The 24,206-nt window shown below is 49.1% G+C and overlaps 2 protein-coding genes across 2 annotated transcripts in view; one reads left to right on the top strand and one right to left on the bottom strand.

Annotated features, from left to right (window-relative positions):
- Window positions 1-10,347, top strand: part of LOC115133586 (integral membrane protein 2B-like) — a 62,315-nt gene extending 51,968 nt beyond the window's left edge. The window contains exon 6 of the mRNA XM_029666995.2: window positions 9,691-10,347. Within this exon, the coding sequence (XP_029522855.1) occupies window positions 9,691-9,779 (89 nt within the window). The 3' untranslated portion in view covers window positions 9,780-10,347. The remainder of the gene's footprint in view (window positions 1-9,690) is intronic.
- On the bottom strand, window positions 10,332-24,192 carry LOC115133549 (abl interactor 2-like). The gene is given in 12 exon segments (XM_029666924.2): window positions 10,332-12,695; window positions 12,832-12,861; window positions 12,864-13,013; window positions 13,363-13,452; window positions 14,042-14,212; window positions 15,146-15,276; window positions 16,352-16,504; window positions 17,591-17,694; window positions 17,846-17,863; window positions 18,261-18,437; window positions 18,611-18,778; window positions 23,990-24,192. Coding segments are annotated over 12 exon segments (1,539 nt in total). The 5' UTR covers window positions 24,161-24,192; the 3' UTR covers window positions 10,332-12,519.
- Window positions 24,193-24,206: the final 14 nt, after the last annotated feature.

Here is a 24,206-nt window from a genome sequence, read left to right as displayed (position 1 = left end):
ACACACACCATACTGGGTTAGTGCCACACACGAGCGCACACACACCATACTGGGTCAGTGACACACACACACACACCATACTGGGTTAGTGCCACAAGTGCGCACACACACACACACCATACTGGGTTAGTGCGCCACACACACACCATACTGGGTTAGTGCCACACACACACACACCATACTGGGTTAGTGCCACGCGCGCACACCATACTGGGTTAGTGCCACACACACACACACACCATACTGGGTTAGTGCCACGCGCGCACACCATACTGGGTTAGTGCCACGCACGCGCGCACACCATACTGGGTTAGTGCCACACACACACACCATACTGGGTTAGTGCCACGCACGCGCACACCATACTGGGTTAGTGCCACACGCGCACACCATACTGGGTTAGTGCCACACGCGCACACCATACTGGGTTAGTGCCACGCGCACACCATACTGGGTTAGTGCCACACACAAACACACACCATACTGGGTTAGTGCCACGCACGCGCGCACACCATACTGGGTTAGTGCCAAGCACACACCATACTGGGTTAGTGCCACACACGAGCGCACACACACCATACTGGGTTAGTGCCGCGCACACACACACACCATACTGGGTTAGTGCCACACACCATACTGGGTTAGTGCCACGCACGAGCGCACACACACACCATACTGGGTTAGTGCCATGCACGAGCGCGCACACACACACCATACTGGGTTAGTGACACGCACGAGCGCGCACACACACACCATACTGGGTTAGTGCCACGCACGAGCGCACACACACACCATACTGGGTTAGTGCCATGCACGAGCGCGCACACACACCATACTGGGTTAGTGACACGCACGAGCGCGCACACACACCATACTGGGTTAGTGACACACACGAGCGCACACACAATACTGGGTTAGTGACACACACACACACGCGCGCACACACACACCATACTGGGTCAGTGCCACACCCACACAACACACACACACACACCCACCATACTGGGTTAGTGCCACACACACACCCACCATACTGGGTTAGTGCCACACACACACCCACCATACTGGGTTAGTGCCACACACACCCACCATACTGGGTTAGTGCCACCCACACACCCACCATACTGGGTCAGTGCCACACGCGCGCACACACACCATACCGGGTTAGTGCCACACGTACACATGCGCACACACACATACCATACCAGGTTAGTGCCACACGCACACACACCATACTGGGTTAGTGCCACACACACACCCACCATACTGGGTTAGTGCCCCACACACACACACCCACCATACTGGGTTAGTGCCACACACACACCCACCATACTGGGTTAGTGCCACACACACACCCACCATACTGGGTTAGTGCCACCCACACACCCACCATACTGGGTCAGTGCCACACGCGCGCACACACACCATACCGGGTTAGTGCCACACGCACACATGCGCACACACACATACCATACCAGGTTAGTGCCACACGCACACGCACACACACCATACTGGGTTAGTGCCACACACGAGCGCACACACACCATACTGGGTCAGTGACACACACACACACCATACTGGGTTAGTGCCACAAGTGCGCGCACACACACACACCATACTGGGTTAGTGCGCCACACACACACACCATACTGGGTTAGTGCCACACACACACACCATACTGGGTTAGTGCCACACACACACACACACCATACTGGGTTAGTGCCACACACACACCATACTGGGTTAGTGCCACACACACACACACCATACTGGGTTAGTGCCACACACACACACACACACACACCATACTGGGTTAGTGCCACACACACACACACACCATACTGGGTTAGTGCCACACACACACACACACACACCATACTGGGTTAGTGCCACACACACACACACCATACTGGGTTAGTGCCAGACGCGCACACACACCATTCTGGGTTAGTGCCAGACACGCGCGCACACACACCATACTGGGTTAGTGCCACACGCACACACACCATACTGGGTTAGTGCCACACGCACGCGCACACACACCATACTGGGTTAGTGCCACGCACGCGCGCACACCATACTGGGTTAGTGCCACGCACGCGCGCACACCATACTGGGTTAGTGCCACGCACGCGCGCACACCATACTGGGTTAGTGCCACGCACGCGCGCACACCATACTGGGTTAGTGCCACACACGCGCGCACACCATACTGGGTTAGTGCCACACACGAGCGCACACACACCATACTGGGTTAGTGCCGCGCACACACACACACCATACTGGGTTAGTGCCACACACCATACTGGGTTAGTGCCACGCACGAGCGCACACACACACCATACTGGGTTAGTGCCAGCGCGCACACACACACCATACTGGGTTAGTGACACGCACAGCGCACACACACACCATACTGGGTTAGTGCCACGCACAGCGCACACACACACCATACTGGGTTAGTGCCATGCACGAGCGCGCACACACACCATACTGGGTTAGTGCACGAGCGCACACACACCATACTGGGTTAGTGACACACACGAGCGCACACACAATACTGGGTTAGTGACACACACACACACGCGCGCACACACACACCATACTGGGTCAGTGCCACACCCACACAACACACACACACACACCCACCATACTGGGTTAGTGCCACACACACACCCACCATACTGGGTTAGTGCCACACACACACCCACCATACTGGGTTAGTGCCACACACACCCACCATACTGGGTTAGTGCCACCCACACACCCACCATACTGGGTCAGTGCCACACGCGCGCACACACACCATACCGGGTTAGTGCCACACGTACACATGCGCACACACACATACCATACCAGGTTAGTGCCACACGCACACACACCATACTGGGTTAGTGCCACACACACACCCACCATACTGGGTTAGTGCCCCACACACACACACACACACCCACCATACTGGGTTAGTGCCACACACACACCCACCATACTGGGTTAGTGCCACACACACACCCACCATACTGGGTTAGTGCCACCCACACACCCACCATACTGGGTCAGTGCCACACGCGCGCACACACACCATACCGGGTTAGTGCCACACGCACACATGCGCACACACACATACCATACCAGGTTAGTGCCACACGCACACGCACACACACCATACTGGGTTAGTGCCACACACGAGCGCACACACACCATACTGGGTCAGTGACACACACACACACCATACTGGGTTAGTGCCACAAGTGCGCGCACACACACACACCATACTGGGTTAGTGCGCCACACACACACACCATACTGGGTTAGTGCCACACACACACACCATACTGGGTTAGTGCCACACACACACACACACCATACTGGGTTAGTGCCACACACACACCATACTGGGTTAGTGCCACACACACACACACACACACCATACTGGGTTAGTGCCACACACACACACACACACACACCATACTGGGTTAGTGCCACACACACACACACACCATACTGGGTTAGTGCCACACACACACACACACACACCATACTGGGTTAGTGCCACACACACACACACCATACTGGGTTAGTGCCAGACGCGCACACACACCATTCTGGGTTAGTGCCAGACACGCGCGCACACACACCATACTGGGTTAGTGCCACACGCACACACACCATACTGGGTTAGTGCCACACGCACGCGCACACACACCATACTGGGTTAGTGCCACGCACGCGCGCACACCATACTGGGTTAGTGCCACGCACGCGCGCACACCATACTGGGTTAGTGCCACGCACGCGCGCACACCATACTGGGTTAGTGCCACACACGCGCGCACACCATACTGGGTTAGTGCCACACACGCGGGCACACCATACTGGGTTAGTGCCACACGCGCACACCATACTGGGTTAGTGCCACACACACAAACCATACTGGGTTAGTTCCACGCACGCTCGCACACCATACTGGGTTAGTTCCACGCACGCTCGCACACCATACTGGGTTAGTTCCACGCACGCTCGCACACCATACTGGGTTAGTGCCACACGCGCGCACACACACCATACTGGGTTAGTGCCACACGCGCACACCATACTGGGTTAGTGCCACGCGCACACCATACTGGGTTAGTGCAACACGCGCGCACACACACACACACCATACTGGGTTAGTGCCACACACACACATACCATACTGGGTTAGTGCCACACACGCACACACACCATACTGGGTTAGTGCCACACACGCACACACACCATACTGGGTTAGTGCCACACACGTGGGCACACCATACTGGGTTAGTGCCACACGCGCACACCATACTGGGTTAGTGCCACACACACAAACCATACTGGGTTAGTGCCACGCACGCTCGCACACCATACTGGGTTAGTGCCACACGCGCGCACACACACCATACTGGGTTAGTGCCACACGCGCACACCATACTGGGTTAGTGCCACGCGCACACCATACTGGGTTAGTGCAACACGCGCGCACACACACACACACCATACTGGGTTAGTGCCACACACACACATACCATACTGGGTTAGTGCCACACACGCACACACACCATACTGGGTTAGTGCCACACACGCACACACACCATACTGGGTTAGTGCCACACACGCACACACACCATACTGGGTTAGTGCCACACACGCGCACACACCATACTGGGTTAGTGCCACGCACACCATTCTGGGTTAGTGCCACACACACACACCATACTGGGTTAGTGCCACACACACACACACCATACTGGGTTAGTGCCACACACACACACCATACTGGGTTAGTGCCACACACACACACCATACTGGGTTAGTGCCATGCACGAGCGCGCGCACACACCATACTGGGTTAGTGCCACACACGCGCACACACACACCATACTGGGTTAGTGCCACACGCACACACCATACTGGGTTAGTGCCACACACGCGCACACACACACCATACTGGGTTAGTGCCACACGCGCACACCATACTGGGTTAGTGCCACACGCGCACACCATACTGGGTTAGTGCCACACGCACACCATACTGGGTTAGTGCCACACGCACACACCATACTGGGTTAGTGCCACACACACACACCATACTGGGTTAGTGCCACACACACACACACCATACTGGGTTAGTGCCACACGCACACACACCATACTGGGTTAGTGCCACACACACACACCATACTGGGTTAGTGCCACACGCACACACACACCATACTGGGTTAGTGCCACACGCACACCATACTGGGTTACACACACACCATACTGGGTTAGTGCCACACACGCGCACACCATACTGGGTTAGTGCCACACACGCACACACACCATACTGGGTTAGTGCCACACGCACACACCATACTGGGTTAGTGCCACACACACCATACTGGGTTAGTGCCACACGCGCACACACACACACACACACCATACTGGGTTAGTGCCACACGCGCGCACACACCATACTGGGTTAGTGCCACACACACACACCATACTGGGTTAGTGCCACACACGCGCGCGCACACACACACCATACTGGGTTAGTGCCACGCGCGCGCACACACACACACACCATACTGGGTTAGTGCCACACGCACGCACACCATACTGGGTTAGTGCCACACACACACACCATACTGGGTTAGTGCCACACGCGCACACACACACCATACTGGGTTAGTGCCACACACACACACACACCATACTGGGTTAGTGCCACACGACACACACACACACACCATACTGGGTTAGTGCCACGCACACACACACACCATACTGGGTTAGTGCCACACACACACACCATACTGGGTTAGTGCCACACACACACACCATACTGGGTTAGTGCCACACGCACACACACACACCATACTGGGTTAGTGCCACACACACACACACCATACTGGGTTAGTGCCACACTGGGTTAGTGCCACACACACACACACACCATACTGGGTTAGTGCCACACACACACACACACCATACTGGGTTAGTGCCACACGCACACACCATACTGGGTTAGTGCCACACACACACACCATACTGGGTTAGTGCCACACACACACCATACTGGGTTAGTGTGCACACACACACACACACCATACTGGGTTAGTGCCACACGCGCACACACACCATACTGGGTTAGTGCCACACGCGCACACACACCATACTGGGTTAGTGCCACACACACACACTGGGCGCACACACACCATACTGGGTTAGTGCACACCATACTGGGCAGTGCCACACACACACCATACTGGGTTAGTGCCACACGCGCACACCATACTGGGTTAGTGCCCACACGCGCACACACACCATACTGGGTTAGTGTGCACACACACCATACTGGGTTAGTGCCACACACACACCATACTGGGTTAGTGCCACACACACACCATACTGGGTTAGTGCCACACACACACCATACTGGGTTAGTGCCACACGCACACACACACCATACTGGGTTAGTGCCACCACACACACACCATACTGGGTTAGTGCCACACGCACACACACCATACACCACACACACACAGTGCACACACACACACACCATACTGGGTTAGTGCACACACACACACACACACACACACCATACTGGGTTAGTAGTGCCACACACACACACACACCATACTGGGTTAGTGCCACACGCACACACACCATACTGGGTTAGTGCCACACGCACACACACCATACTGGGTTAGTGCACACACACACACACACACCATACTGGGTTAGTGCCACACGCACACACACACACACACACCATACTGGGTTAGTGCCACACGCGCACACACACCATACTGGGTTAGTGCCACACACACACCATACTGGGTTAGTGCCACACGCACACACACACCATACTGGGTTAGTGCCACACGCACACACACACCATACTGGGTTAGTGCCACACGCACACACACACCATACTGGGTTAGTGCCACACGCACACACACACCATACTGGGTTAGTGCCACACGCACACCATACTGGGTTAGTGCCACACGCACACACACACACACACACACCATACTGGGTTAGTGCCACACGCACACACACACACACACCATACTGGGTTAGTGCCACACGCACACACACACACACACACACACCATACTGGGTTAGTGCCACACGCACACACACACACACACACCATACTGGGTTAGTGCCACACGCGCACACACACCATACTGGGTTAGTGCCACACGCGCACACACACCATACTGGGTTAGTGCCACACACGCGCACACACACACACCATACTGGGTTAGTGCCACACGCGCACACCATACTGGGTTAGTGCCACATGCGCACACCATACTGGGTTAGTGCCACACGCGCACACCATACTGGGTTAGTGCCACGCACGCGCGCACACCATTCTGGGTTAGTGCCACACACACACACCATACTGGGTTAGTGCCACACACACACCATACTGGGTTAGTGCCACACACACACACACCATACTGGGTTAGTGCCACACACACACACCATACTGGGTTAGTGCCATGCACGAGCGAGCGCACACACCATACTGGGTTAGTGACACGCACGAGCGCGCACACACACCATACTGGGTTAGTGACACACACGAGCGCACACACCATACTGGGTTAGTGACACACACACGTGCGCGCACACACACACACCATACTGGGTCAGTGCCACACACACACAACACACACACACACCATACTGGGTTAGTGCCACACACACACAACACACACACACACACCATACTGGGTTAGTGCCACACACGCGCACACACACCATACTGGGTTAGTGCCACGCGCGCACACACACACACCATACTGGGTTAGTGCCACACGCGCACACACACCATTCTGGGTTAGTGCCACACGCGCACACACACCATACTGGGTTAGTGCCACACGCACGCGCACACACACCATACTGGGTTAGTGCCACACGCACGCGCACACACACCATACTGGGTTAGTGCCACACGCACACACACACACCATACTGGGTTAGTGCCACACGCACACACACACACCATACTGGGTTAGTGCCACACGCACACACACACACCATACTGGGTTACTGCCACACGCACACACACACACCATACTGGGTTAGTGCCACACACACACACCATACTGGGTTAGTGCCACACGCGCACACACACCATACTGGGTTAGTGCCACACACGCGCACACAGGGTTAGTGCCACACACGCGCACACACACACCATACTGGGTTAGTGCCACACGCGCACACCATACTGGGTTAGTGCCACACGCGCACACCATACTGGGTTAGTGCCACACGCGCGCGCACACACCATACTGGGTTAGTGCCACACGCGCGCACACACCATACTGGGTTAGTGCCACACCGCGCACACACACACACACACACACACACACACACACACACACCATACTGGGTTAGTGCCACACACACACACACACCATACTGGGTTAGTGCCACACACACACACACACCATACTGGGTTAGTGCCACACACACACCATACTGGGTTAGTGCCACACACACACACACACGATACTGGGTTAGTGCCACACACACACACACACACACCATACTGGGTTAGTGCCACACGCGCGCACACACACACACACCATACTGGGTTAGTGCCACACGCGCACACACACCATACTGGGTTAGTGCCACACCGCGCACACACACACACACACCATACTGGGTTAGTGCCACACACACACCATACTGGGTTAGTGCCACACACACACCATACTGGGTTAGTGCCACACACACACACACACCATACTGGGTTAGTGCCACACACACACACACACCATACTGGGTTAGTGCCACACACACACACACACCATACTGGGTTAGTGCCACACACACACACACCATACTGGGTTAGTGCCACACACACACACACACCATACTGGGTTAGTGCCACACGCGCGCGCACACACACACCATACTGGGTTAGTGCCACACGCGCACACACCATACTGGGTTAGTGCCACACGCACGCGCACACACACCATACTGGGTTAGTGCCACACGCACGCGCACACACACCATACTGGGTTAGTGGCACGCGCACACACACCATACTGGGTTAGTGCCACACGCACACACACACCATACTGGGTTAGTGCCACACGCACACACGCCATACTGGGTTAGTGCCACACGCACACACACACCATACTGGGTTAGTGCCACACACACGCACACACACACCATACTGGGTTAGTGCCACACGCGCACACACACACCATACTGGGTTAGTGCCACACGCGCTCACACACCATACTGGGTTAGTGCCACACGCGCACACACACCATACTGGGTTAGTGCCACACACGCGCACACACACACCATACTGGGTTAGTGCCACACACGCGCACACACACACCATACTGGGTTAGTGCCACACACGCGCACACACACACCATACTGGGTTAGTGCCACACGTGCACACACACACCATACTGGGTTAGTGCCACACGCGCACACACACACCATACTGGGTTAGTGCCACACGCGCACACACATACACCATACTGGATCAGTGCCATTTTGTAAAATTCCTTGGTGGACCTGAGAACACACCGCATTATACTCTGGCCAATGATCAGGTGCTATAGAAGATGTTTGTATTGGCCTACATGCACATTTTTTTAAACATCCTCCTTCATCTCTACCTTGCAGGCAGGGAAAAGCGTGAAGCCCTGAACTGCAGGACGATCCGTCACTTTGAGAACAAGTTTGTGGTCGAGACAATCATCTGTGAGCCTTAGAAGGGAGAGGGGACTGGCTACTTCAGACAACCCATGTATAGTTTCACTCACTCTCTACAGTGAGATTTTTAACCCTTCTCTCTCCCCTGTATCACCCCTCATAGATCCTTTACTCTTCTGTACTGCTGGTAGTTTTGAGGAAGAGTTAAGTTGATTCCAAGTCAATACTGTTGTATAAGGTGTAAAACTAATGAATTTTCCACTTTGTGTGAAGTAAATACCATTTCATTTGGGGTCAACTCTTCAAATAATAAGATGTTCAGCTTTTCTATGTTTTGTGGGTATTGTTTTCTATCTTTACTCGGGGGTTTATTAATGTTAAAGTGTTTAAACAGACACTGTTAATTACAATGTTAAGGTATATAACTAGATTGATGAAATAGAAAGTCAGAGTATGCATACTTTAGCATAGAAAATGAATGATTTTTGTATCAGCTGTCACCAGTACAGTGCGATGAAACAAGAGGAATCTCACACCACATGTCCGTCTGAAAACGGACCATGTGGTAACTAACTTGTGTATATAGTCTGTAAAAAGGAAGATTACCACAATAAATCTTAATCGTTTTATTGTTTTTTGTTCTCATTGTTTTACAAATATGATATTTAATTCTAAAGTTACTGTGCAACACAATGGCATTATGGACTGTTTTACTTAACTTGACATCCAAAGAGATCTTGGGCTGAGGGAATAGAACACTTGTTCTTACACAATGATATATTCTCCATTTACACACTAAATGAATGGCTCTTCCAGGAGTAGTCAAATCCCATAACTTTATTGATCTTCAGACGTTGGGATAAAAGTTGACATGGATTTAGCTTACACGGTAGTCTTTGGATGAGGCTGGTTTAGTAGTACCTGGGGTTGCACAGCGTTGTGGAACATTGCAGATAAATGTCCTGAATAGAGCTGACATGAGTCTATGCTACATGTCAGAGGCATGTTTATTCTACATAACATATCTGAATATTCAAAAGGTTGTGCTCTGCTGACCGTGCCCCTAGGGACCAGTTCTGGGGCTGCCTTGTGAAGGGCCAACTGGGGTTTCAGACACCACTACAGTTTTAAGAAAAATGGCATGCAAGACTCAACAGACCCACTTTTAATAAAAAATAAAGGATTTGACTGACAGACAAGCACAGAGCCCTCAGACACAGCCAAGCACAATAATACTTGTACCTCTAGAGACTATATAAACACACTCAATGCATCAGTTTCAGCATGATGGAGTCATTGAAAGGTTTTGGTGCCGGTTTGTTGGATAATTTCTACAACGGCTCACTTTAATATTAGTCCTCATCTGAGGCAGTAATACAGCTTATTTTAAATGTTATTTCAGTAACAATTCACTCTTACCACAAATGTGCTTTCAATCCCAAACAATTTAAAGATCTACATTTTCAAACCCATCCCACTGGTCTTTTTTTAAATTTTATTGCAAATGGAAGTGACACCTACACACACACACTTCAATATGGCACAAGCTTCCTTTATCACCTATAAATGCATCATGAAACCCCATCTGTCAACGATGGTAATATGGGTGAATATTTAAAACCAAACCAATAACCACACCATAGCTAAAATATTAAGACAGGAATAATATAGCAGAAAAGGAGACTATTGAATGTTTGTTTTTTTCAAAAGCATGCAGTCTGCCACGCTTTGGTGAAGACCCACTACAATAAGAACGAATAAGCATCAAATATTGAAATCGTTGATGCAAATGAGTGGGCAGAGTATTTATCTTCCTAAAAGAGACTCCCAGACAGTCAAAGTCAATCTATTCTGTCTTGATTACAAGGTAAGGAAGAGACTTAAGACTCAATTTTGCATTGTGTTTCTCAAACTTGTTTTGTGCCATGGAAGCCAACGTCTTCAATTAAAACTAGAACTGACCACAAGGTTGAGAAACACTGCTCTACCCATCTGGCCTGTGAAGTGAGGCAAGTGAAGTAGTGACTGAGCATGCTCCAAGCCCTAGTGTTCTAAGCTGCCCTAGCTAGCCTTGGGCCAGAACCAATTCATTAACTACTGAATCCAAACTAAAGAGTTTCAAAATGGGTGTTCAGGTGAGCTGAAAACAAATCAGTTTCAGTCTTTTTTCCCCCCAGTCTTACCCACCACTAATATCTAGCTGTTATAGTCAAATGTAGACATACAGTATGTGCTTGTCTTCTCGCCTAACGGGACATTGTATAAAGTTCAAGCGCAACAATCCATCTCCTAATCCCACTAACCAATAGGAGCTGTTCCTGGTTTTAAATAAGAGTCTAGAAAGGCTCGGGGAGTGTCAAAAAAAAAAGAAGCATTCTCATCTCATCTTGCATCTTCTCTTGGGCTGAGAGTAGAGAACTTCATCAGGATCTATTTCTATCCTTAATTAGCAGCCCTGGCCACCGTACCATCCCTCCCTATATAATACATGGTCCACATAAATAAAACTTTAAAATAAGGGCAAAAGGAAATGAGATTTTTTTTTTTTTTAAATCACAATAATCCTTGTAATAATAGTAAAGACAAAATGAAGCCCTAATAGTACATACAAAAACCCCCCACCATAAAGTCTCATTCAAAAACACAGGAAATATCTACAAGTGGCCGTTGTACAATGTACTTCATCTGGTAGACCGGTTGAGGATAGTTGTATACTCTTCATGAACGCTCGTCACTTCCTCAATGTGATCATGCTCTGCCTAACAAAGTCTTTGACCTTCCTATAACCTCTCCTCTTCCTCAGTCGGCATAGTGCATGATGGACTCGACGTAGTTTCCGGGGAAGAGGCCGGTGGTGCCACTCATCGTTCCTTCGTACCAGCCGTCGTCGTTCTTCTTGATGACGTAGATGATAGCGCCCTCGTTGAAGGATAGCTCGTCCTCCTTGTCCGCCGCGTAGTCGTAGATCGCCACCACTGTCCACCAAATCAGAGAGGAGCGAAGAGGACAGGAGATGGGTAGAGCACAAGGGAGGGCGAATTAAAAAGAGAACAACAGGAGAAGTGGATAGGGCATGTTTCGATCAGGATGGAAGAGAGAATCACTCGCTACCTTTCTCCATGTAGGTGCGTGGGGCCCACGGGGGTCCTCCTCTGCATAGGGATCACTGTATTCCACCACGGCTGACTCTTCTTCCTCCTCATCATCATCCTCATAGTCCTCTGGAGGGGGCGGGGTGGGTTCCTCAAACACAGCTTCTTCTACAGGGGGCGGGGGAGGGGGCACGTCTGAGACTGGGTGGGGAGACAACACAGTCAGGAACCTTGTAACTAACCAACCAGTGGAATGTAGACTTGTGGATTGACACTGGCATTCCCATGCATGTGGCGGAGGGCTGGAGTTGTTGTTTGGGTATCCATGCTGAAAGTGTATGAAGACAAACAGAATTCTGGGGGGAAAGGAGAAGACATTTCCAACGCGCACAGGTGGGAAGTTTATTTCAGACAGGTAAATCGAAGTCGATGGATAGTTCAGCTTTGAAGTAAAAACAAAAATAGACTCACGTCATGAGTAACAAACACATGCACGACGGAGCCGCTGCAAAGACCAGGCAACAAGAAGGAGGAGCTAAAAGCCACTTACTGGTCTCCTGTACCCGAGCCACAAAGCCCATCAGAGGGAGCTGAGGAGTGATCTGCATGGAGGGGGGAGGGGGGGCAACAAGAGGACCTGCTATGCATACACACCACAGGAGAAGCAGAGAGAGAGAGAGAAGAAAGAAAGAGGGGCAGATTGTAATTAGGAAAGAAAGGAAGGCAGAAAGAGATGAAATTAGAATATGATAGAAGCCAGTTAGATCAGTAGGCAGACTAGGCATCCTTTCACACAAAAAAAGACAGCGAGCTGCCGAGACCTAGGCACTTTGTGCCTTCCCATAGGTTTGCCTGTCTTCCGAAATCAAATGAGAGTTTTTATGTATGAATTCAATACTCTAGTGAGGTTCTGGGAACTCACAAAATTACAGTTTTCTTCCACAAGAACTGAACATTTTTGTCAGCTTGTATTTAAAATGTTGTTGTTTTTTTAACCAAAACGCTAAGCCAAGTAACAGAAATCATTTGGGCCGGTATACATTTTGTTTCTACAAGTAAGGTTACAGGATGGACCAGAAGCCCAAACGCTCCAGGATCCAAACCAGAGAGTAATATATGAAAGAAAGCTTTAAAAGAGGCAGGCTCAATCTAAATGAGAAAGATCTCTAAACACAAAAGCCCATTTGCGTTCTGGTAGGAGTGATGTGTTGCTGCTCCAGGCTGTTTACCTGGGACCTGGTTGAAGTGGGGTCCTCCGTTGGGCTGGGGCTGGTTCAGGGCCATGTTGGAGTTGGGCTGGCCCGTCAATGACGCGGGCCGGCGGTATGGCAGAGACCCCCCCACCGCAGGAGGGTTCTGTGGTTGCACCGGCCGGTTCATGCTGAAGAACTGGGGGGCACCTGGGGTACAGACAGCAAGGGGAACCAGAGAGATTTTGGTATGGTGTAGCTATGTCACTGAACGTATCACTTCTATTTCCCATCACATGATGCACTTAATTCATGGGTTCGATGTAAGCACTTTACAGTTTTTGGTATTCAGATGTCTTATTATCATGGCATATTTCAAGTCAAAGACCCTTTTCAACATCACTTACTGTAAGAACACAAGAACAATTTAACTCATGCACAAGGTGTGATGATGGCATGCAGGTGGTGACTGGGGGCGACGGGAGAGAGTTGCCCTAAGAAGGGAATGAGAAAGACACCCAGAGGAATAAGGAAAAGACAGAGTGACAGATCAGACAGTGAGAGGGAGGGTGATGGAGAAACTCTGATGATGCATGGGTGGAGAACGACCAGCCCACATGACAACATCCCCGCTGGTACACAGACAGATACAGGTCCTGGGATGATGGGAGAGATGGTCGTGATGCAGGGGAGAGGGTGGTGGTGGTGGTGGGGGGCACTCACCTTGTGCGGGAGTGCTGAAAGTAGCAGGGCCGGTGCTAGTGACGGAAGTGGGGAGCTGGGGTGGGGGAGGGGGCACGGGTGGACCCTCAGGTGGGGGGGTGGGGGAGGGATTAGGAGCTAGAGAGAGTACAGGGAGGCCATCAGATGGGACGGGAGTAGTAGTGGTAGTGGGAGGTGGCTTAGCAGGGTTGGGAAGGGCAGGGGCAGTACCTGCACCATCAGCAGGTGGGAAAGGGAGGAAAGCAGTGGGAAAAAAGAGGAAAGAAGGAAAGACAGGAGAGGGAGATAAAGACAGGTGCTCAGACACTATCAAGGGGGAAGGAAGGAGAGAGTTTAAAGCAGTCTGACAGACATTATTGCCCTTTACAGAGCTAGTAGGTGGAGCTTAGACAGTGGACAGGGCATGTGGCCAGACCTTACCTGGGAATGCTGTGGGGGGCGGGGCAGGCGTTGGCACGGCGATAGGCAAGCCCACGGAGCCGCTGCCGCTATTCTCTCTGCTGCTGCTGCGGCTGCTGCTGCTGGGGTGGCTGCCTCCACTGCTGCCACTGCTAATGATGTCACACAGCCCATCACAAAACCCAATCAACACCCGCAGGCATTAAGTCATTTACAGTATAGATTAGAGGTTATATACTTTGTAGGGCCAGTTCCCCAGATACAGATTAAGCCTACTACTGGAATAAAAAGTACTGTGATTTTTTTTGTCCAGCGCTAGGTTTAATCTGTGGTGCAGGAAACCGGTCCTTAGAGCCCTATTGGTAGCAGCGGACCTGCAAGCACAACCTACCAAACCAGGGTCTCTCCTGCCCCCCCCATCTACCTAGCACTGAACAGATTTAAATGAACAGCTCTGCTTTGAGATGACATGTAATAAATAAAGAAATGAATAAAACGTCACAGATTACAACATGACATTTAGCGGTGGTCCATTAGTGAGACATGAAGTGACAAAGACAGAGGCACGACAAAGCTGGAGGCATCTGAAGAAAATCAAGGCGAGAAGAAAAGAGGAAGGAGACTGGAGACAGGGAATGAGTGAGAAACTGGATGGATGGAAGAAAAGGACCAACGCATAGATAGGTTGGAGCAGAAAGGACTGACTGTCTGTTTAATTTAAGCCAAGGTCAACCATTGCTACTATTAGTTTCAAACGTAATAATGTGCTCAGAAGGAAATAGAGAAGGGACTGACAGAGAAAAAGGATCAGCTGTATTCCAAAGTCCAAGCTTCAATTCTCTGGTGGCAGATACTCTGTCATTTAGTCCTAAAGATCTTATTCTCACTGCCTGGTAGGAGCCTCAGTGACACCCAGAGCTGCTTGTGCTTATCTGATCTGAATATCCTCTGCTGTTACGCAGATGATAAAAATACATTACTTGGAAACAAGAAACATATTTGAATACATGCCTACCTGAGCTGTACGTTCGTTTTGTGTGCTTGGTGTAGTGCCTATTCAAAGTGTTTCAGACCAGTTTTTTGGTGATATTATTATATTAAGTCCTGTGGGTAGGGCTGGGGGAAAAAGGAGTTTAGTAGCATGTAGCTACAGTGTCTAACCGCTCGAAGTGTGTTCTAGACGTGTTTTTAGCTAGCGGTGTGCTGGGAGCATGCGGGGCGGGGTACCTGTACGTGCGGTTCCTCTGATTAACAGACGCAGTGCGTGCAGGGCTCTGCTGTGGGGGCGCCATGTTGCCATGGCGCGTCGGGCTCGAGACGTAGTCGTTAGGGACAACGGGAGGACGCACCGGCTCGAGTGTCCTATAGGGGGAGTGGCGCCTGCGAGGGGAGGGGTATGAGAGGAGTTTAACATCCACAAGTGAGGGGAGGGGGGGGACAAGAAAAGGAGGACAAACATGGGAACCAAAATAAATAAAAGAGAACCAGTGCAAACTCAAAATGGGGTGTAGGTGGGAAAGGCATTAAATGCATCAATCGTATCCACAGCTGCTGCTGCTTCGGTTCTTACACAGCCCAACATCAACCGAGGACAGTGATGTCTATTGATGTGCTTCAGTGGAATAAAAAGCCTCAAAAGTATGGATGAGCAGCCAAGTATAATCTCCCCCTGTGATTGTGTAAGGGATGGAACTTTGAGCGCTGTTGCCATGGAGAGCATGAACAGCCCGAATTAGAGTTGAGGGGGGAGGAGTCACATGACATCACACATGTGGAGGGGGGGACAAAAGCAACCAAAACACCACAGACAGAGATGCCTCCTCTACACCAGAGACTGGACTAGGGCAGTGTGGCATGGACGCCCGACATGCGTCTCATTTCAGGGGGGACATGTTTGAAGGTCACACACAGCGCTTAAACATTAGAAGAGACATAAAAACAATGTTATAAACCATTACATACATTACTGTTATGGACAGGTCTGTAGAGGGGGATACAAACTGGACAGGGACACATAACAGGACAAAGCAACAATAACAGTAGCCCATAATGTCAATAAACACATTTGAAGATACCCATTCACTGGAACGACCACACACCTGAAGAAATTAGGTATGTATGCACATTCATTATATCATCAAACAGCATATCATGTGCCACAGGCTAGCTTTGACCTTTTCACAAAGAGGTCTGCTCCGAACCTTAAATAAATGTCACTGAAGGTCGCTGCTGGGTGGTGAGGGGGTAGCCTGGTCCCTAGCCCACCATACGGGGCTTAGGAGGAGCAGAGGGACACTACAGCAATCTGTAGTACAAAGGGACACCTGGTGCCTGCATGATCAGATCTTGTCCATTGACGAACATGTTTTAGATGTCTGATCGTGATTGGCTGAGACTGAAAGCATGCTTTTCTCAAGGAAATGAGCAGCATGGACAGGAGTTGTGGCACCTGCCACATTTACATACCCAATGGTTCCCTTCCCTGACATGGGTGGGCTTGGCGGCTTCTGTGTGGGTGGGTTGGTGCGAGGGAGACCTGTGGCTCCGGCCTTCATGTTCTGAGCACTGGCCTATAGGACATGGTGAGAGAGGTTACAAAAACAACAACAGGGAAATACTAGTCAACAGAGCAACACGACACAACCTGGGATCAGACAAAACACACTCTTACACGCATAACAACGTTGTTTTTAGGGTTTACATTTCATTAGAAATCCTTACCTTAAACCTTAGCAACCACTAGGTTCATTTTAAAGGCAAATAAGTGATGCAAAGAGAGAAAGAGAAAGGAGGATTAGTGACTAATAGCGAGAAAATGCACAGAAACACATGTAGCAATGTTATAGGCCTACAGTCCACAGATGTTGTCAGGGAAAAAGCGAACAAGTCACACACTGTCCTAGTCAAAGTGACTCACACTGTTAACGCCACACCCTCGTGCTTTTCCCAAGGGCCTACTACTGTCTTTGTACCAAACAGGGGGGAGTTCCCCAAAACGGTTGTCGCACTAAGATCAGTGTTTGTCTATGATCTTAGTGCTACAAAAGTTTGATGAAAACTCACTCCAGTACAAAAATAAAAATGTACTATCATCAGGAATCCAGTCGGTAAACGTCAATGCCCCACTGCTCCCTACCTTGACTCCGTGGCCCATGTCATCCAGCAGGCTGTAGTCGATTGGCTTGCGGATGTAGCGCACCGGCCTCTCTGGATTGGCCGGAGCAATGATCTTATGTGTGCGAGAGGTGTTCTTATTGGTGGTCAGGATGCCAATCTCCCGCCTGGCCACTTTCTCTTTATGGATGTCCACTGTCTGGGGCCGCACAAGGGGCAGAAATACAAGAAATAGACTTGAACAAAACAGCTTTTTGAGCTAGGCCTATAAAGTATTTTTTTAGGCTATATGGATGTGTGTGTGAGTGTATTTCGCAACGCGTGCATCCAATGTGTGTGTAGACAAAGTGGTCCACATCCCGGCAGCCGTACCTGTGAGATGTGGTTGATGGAGGACTCCATGCGGCGGAGCTGGGAGGCCTGAATGTCAAGCATCTGCAGGACATTGTTGGCCAAAGTGTTGATTAGGTAGGCTACGCTGGCCAGGGACTGGGTGGTGTAGTTCTTAGTCTCCTCCAACGCTCTGTGCTTATCTGGTGACTGAAGAGGGAGAGTGAGTGAGAGAGAGGATGAACAGATAGACATCAGTAACAGAAGCGAGTGTAGCGAGGCAATAAGAAAACAACAAAGCCAGGCAGCATAAAAAGGAGAGCATTGATATCATATAAATAGGATCTTGCAGGGGCTGAAGGATGACAAGGCAAGCCCTTATGTTTTCAGAGGGAAACAATTTCCTGGAGATGAACCTTTCCTTGCTTTTCTGACCACAACACCCTCGTTGACAGTATGTACTGACCGACATTACTTTTCTAACAGGACAACCCTCTACCCTCCCCATCTGCCTGGACTTCCATGGACGGTGTGTTAAAGAACAACTGAATGCACAGATTCTGGCATGTGTTTCTCTGCTGCTCATTAAGAAAAAACAAGTTTTCAGTCTTGGGGGTGTGGTTCGATGTGACAGTTACTGATGTTTGTCCCCTATGAAACACCATAGGAACAAAGCCAGTATTACTTCTTCAAAATAGTCAATGATTCTAAGAACTCAAGAAATATGTAATTAATTGACATTTTGCTGAGGTTTTAGTTGCGCAGTTTTACATCTAGTTAAGGTGTTTGGTGCAGTATTGCTCAAGTTTTTTTTTGTAAAAAACATGTGACTTGTTGTCTTATGTAAACAAAGTCAGATCCGTTGCATTGACGGGGAGGTCTGTCTCACTGTCTGCGGTAGGATTGGATAGAGCGCAATCACAGCAGCTGTGTATCCCGTGTCAGAGGGCAAGTGAGCATTGTCGAAATCAAAACCCAACCCTCAAGTCATGATGAACTCACTTACAAAACTCATTTTGTAACAATACTGACCTCATGAACAAAATTATCCTATTTCCACTTTGTAGTCAATGTTGACTAATATCAATGCCACATAGAAAACAGCCTATCAGAGAAGATGTTATTTGCCTTCAAATGCACTTTAACAACAGTGAAAACTAGGCAGCCTCAATCACGAATTCCACAAATACACATGCATGCCTTACAGGGAGTCAAGAGCACCACTAAGGAATTACATCCATTCTCAAGCAAGAAGACAAACAGGTTGTCAGTATTCAAAGAAAGGTGCAGTTGTAGTGCACTGGGATGACAAGAGCACACAAACTCTCACACTTGTAGCAGTCTCAAGATCAACTGACAGCATTCTTCAGATCATTTATTCATAGCTAACCTGCAATTAACTGACAAAAATAGGTTTAACTCATACAACACTCAAACTTCAGCAAAAAATAATTGACAAATAGGCCTACATCAGGTAGACCAGAGCACTTCAATCGAACCTCTTCCTATCTGCGTGGCTTCACACAGTTCCAACTCCATCAAGTTGGATGACTACACGAAAGTAGTAGGCCCGATTACCAACAACGACGAGACGGCCTACAGAGAGGCAGGCAGGCACTCGGACGGCGTGGTGCCAGGTAAACAACCTCTCCCTCAACGTCAGCAAAACAAAGGAGCCGATTGTACACTTCAGGAGGAACCAGGCTGTCCTCATCAATGGAGACGGTCAAAAACTTCAATTTCCTCTGCATATTCATCTCAGAGGAACTGAAATGGTCAAACTACACGGACACCGTGGTGAAAAAGGTACGACAGCGACTCTTCTACCTCAGGAAGCTGAAGAAATCCAGCCTGTCCCAGAGGACCCTCAGTGTTCTACAGGAGCACCATCAACATCCTACTGTCGCCCCCCCCCCCACACACACACACACAACGGACATTTACCCTGCCCCCACCCCCCAATGGAAATGTATTATTACTACAGTTGTAAATATGTATAATAATATTTGTACTGTTATTGTTTCATTCACCTCTCTTTTTGACCTGCACAGTTAGTGCTCGGAGCTTAAGAATTTCACTGTACTCTGTAATTACTTCTGCGACCGTGTGCATGTGACTAATCTAAAACAGAAGAACAGTGATCCATTCTGTGACTAACTATATAGGCTAGGCCTATTGGGGAACCAGCAGACTTTTATTGAACAATCTCAGATTAGCCTAATTAAATATCTTGAGTTCTGGATGGCGCAGGGGTCAAAAGCACTGCGCTGAAATTCTGAAGCGTGTCACAACCGGCTGTGACTTGTGCGCCCTCTTATGGGGCTCCCATTGGCCCAGCGTTTTCCAGTGTAGGCTTTCCTTGGCTAATCTCGCTCTAGCGACTCCGGTCGTCAGTTGAACGGTGTTTCCTCTGACACATTTGTGTCTGACATCCGGGTTAAGCGAGCAGTGTGATAAGTAGGTGGCCAGAGGGCGCATGACTTGACCTTCGTCTCTCCCAAGTCCATTGAGGAGTTGCAGAGATAAGCCAAGGGACCTAATTCAGGGAGAAATTTGGTTTAAAAAAAATATGCTTGTGGCCATACCACCCTGAACATGCCTGTTCAGGTTCGGGTCTGGTTAGTACTGGGGCGGGAGACTTCCTGGGAATACCAGGTGCAGTTAACTCCCGAAAATATTTGTTTTAATGAATACCAGTATGGAGTCCGTGCTAGAGTCAAGTGTGTGAGAATGACAGTCATGATCACAGCTGGGCAGAAGCAAGATCACAGGTCAAGACATCTTTAGTCATGTTAATTATTAACTATACCCAATAATGTCATTGCGCATTCAGTGCCAGGACGTTTGAACACTGATCACTTTAATAATATTTACATACCGTTTTACCCACTTCATATGTATATACTGTATTCTACTCAAGGTTCATCCTATATAACTACTGCTGTGCACACCTTTCCTATTCATATACTGTCCATACACACCATTACACATATGATTTATATACATATACACCAGACTCTGACATTGCTCATTCTGATATTTCTTAATAAAAATTTGGGGGATGTGTGTGTACCATTTTGTGTTGTTAGGTAAACTGCACTGTTGGAGCTAGAAACATAAGCATTTCGCTGCCATGCGATAACATCTGCAAAATACACAGTGGCCAGTTTATTAGGTAAACCACCTCGTTCACAAAAATGACCGCTACAGAGAGTGAGTCACGTGGCCATGGCTTACTATATAATGCAGGCACAGACAATCGAGGCATTCAGTTACTGTTCGATTGAACTTTAAAATGGGTAAAACAAGTGACCTAAGCAACTGAGCGTGGAATGATTGTCGGTGCCAGGCGCGCCGTTTGAAGCATCTCAGAAACGTCTGGCCTCCTGGGCTTTTCACGTACGACAGTGTCTAAGGTTTACTGAGAAGAGTACGACAAACAAAAAACATACAGTCAGCGGCAGTCCTGTGAGCGAAAACAGGTCGAGATGAGAGGTCGAGAGGCAACAATCGTGCAAGCTAACAGGCGGTCCACAATCAGGCAAATAACAGCGCAGTACAACAGTGTTGTGCAGAAAGGCATCTCGGAATGAACACCTCGTCGGTCCTTGTCACGGATGGGCTATTGCAGCAGACGACCAACCTGGGTTCCACATCAGCTAAAAACATGAAGAAGAGGATCCAGTGGGCACACGATCACCAACACTGGATAATTGAGGAGTGGAAAACCCTTGATACCAACTGAGTGACTTTTACATTCCCCCGAAGAACTCCAGCTGTTCTGGAGGCAAAGGGGGGTCCAACCCAGTTCTAGATGGGAGAATCTAATAAACTGGCAACTGAGTGTATGTGTAAGTGACCAATAAAATGAGATTTGACAGAATTAAAAGTTAAAGGAGAAGGATAGGTTACAACAACCAAGAGCCAACTTGCTACTTAATATTCTGAATGGAGTTATTTGTAACTGCAGGGTGAGAAAGTGCATGCACTGCAGCCTCTTTTAGCCTAGCTAGCTAACGTTAGCTAGCTTCTCCCGGTTTGATACAGTCCTAGACAGGTACTACATAATCATATTTTATGATAAATAACCTAAACTATGGCAGCTATTAGTATACTATAGGTCGAGTCAGCTTGGATGGTTGCTGTCTCATCTCTCCCTCCTCACCATGTCACTTCCTCAAAGTATGGCCCCTCCCCCGGCTTCTATAGCAGCACCTCTCCCCCACTGCTTGGCTTTATCAGCTCCATCACTCGGATCGGCCTGCATTCGACCCAATCTATATGGAATTATTCTAGTTGTCCTCGGGTCCGTTCAGAACTGGTCTCTATATTTAAAAACTAATTTATGCATATCAGGTCAGGGTGGGAAAGCCCAGATCCATTTCGGAACCCGTCCAACTTTTTGGAACCGTGAAGACCTAGTTCCAGGGCAGTGGCACTATTGACAAACGTTTCACACTGTGTCAGAACCTCACTTTATATTAGGAAAAACGTACTTCATGGCATGACTAACGTTATGAACAATTTAGCTTGTTCTGCCACTGCCAGATCCACCAGTAGTCTATGAAACACATATTTATTTTCCCACTCTACAGTCAGTAGTACAAGAAGTTCGGCATTGATGATACAGGGCGTCCTATCCAATCTGCAGTGTCTTGCTTTGGCACACAAGGCTGTAACATTAACGTTATCTAACTAACGCTAAATATTGGCAGAAGAACGCTTACAAGTGCCACACATGGTATATATATTTTCTTCGCGACCAATGTTAACAGCTAGCTAATGTTGACATGAGTTGGGAATTTCAAAATCGTACCACTGGAGAATTTGACAGCAATGGCAGCTAGCAGTGCACCTAACTAGAAACTAGTGGCTAGTTGGAATTAACTAGCTCGTTTGCTATAGTCATAATTCGTTTACTATTCTGGTATCAGAACGTGTCCCATCATTTGAAATCCAATTAAATTCCTTACTTCTTTACCTTAGCTGAATACCTTGTTGTATACCCCATCACGACAGTCAATCATGAAACCAGCTGTGCCCAGATAATTCGTGCTAGCTCAGCTAGTTAGCACAACTAGTTAGCTAGCAAGCATTATTTGGTTGGATGTAAATAGCTAACGAAGTCAAGTTAGTAAAAATACTAACTACATAAACGTTTGAGAAATGACTACACGTGTACGACGGTTGGAGAACGGCAACCAATGTTTTCATATTAGGAAAAACATAGCTACGTTCCGCATGAAGTAGCTAACTAAGGTTAGCTAGTTATCTATAGCCTAGCTTGGTCGCGCTAGCAGGAGCACCCTTGCAGTCGAGTCGCTGCACCTCATCGGCAAAGCTCGTAGCCATCACTTCGCCCACCGTCAAAGATGATACTCGTAGAATATATAATTAATAATGTTATAAAATTATCATTACCTGAACATAGTTGCTTTCGCAATACTCGGCAACTCTTTCCAAATTGGTAAAACTATCTAATAAAGCACTACGTCCAGCTGGAATCTCCTCTTCCAAAAGCATTTGTAACTCCGCCATTTTCACATCTTTAGCAATCAATGCATGCCAGATCCCAGCCTCTCCAACGCTCATGCAGAAGTGGCGTTGGGCATCCCAACTATGACGGAGTGTATAACAA

The sequence above is a fragment of the Oncorhynchus nerka genome, linkage group LG2 (genome assembly GCF_034236695.1).
Source record: "Oncorhynchus nerka isolate Pitt River linkage group LG2, Oner_Uvic_2.0, whole genome shotgun sequence".
In the NCBI taxonomy this organism is placed as follows: domain Eukaryota; kingdom Metazoa; phylum Chordata; class Actinopteri; order Salmoniformes; family Salmonidae; genus Oncorhynchus; species Oncorhynchus nerka.
The sequence above is the reverse complement of the archived record's forward strand: the minus strand, read 5'-3'. Positions and strand labels throughout refer to the sequence as shown.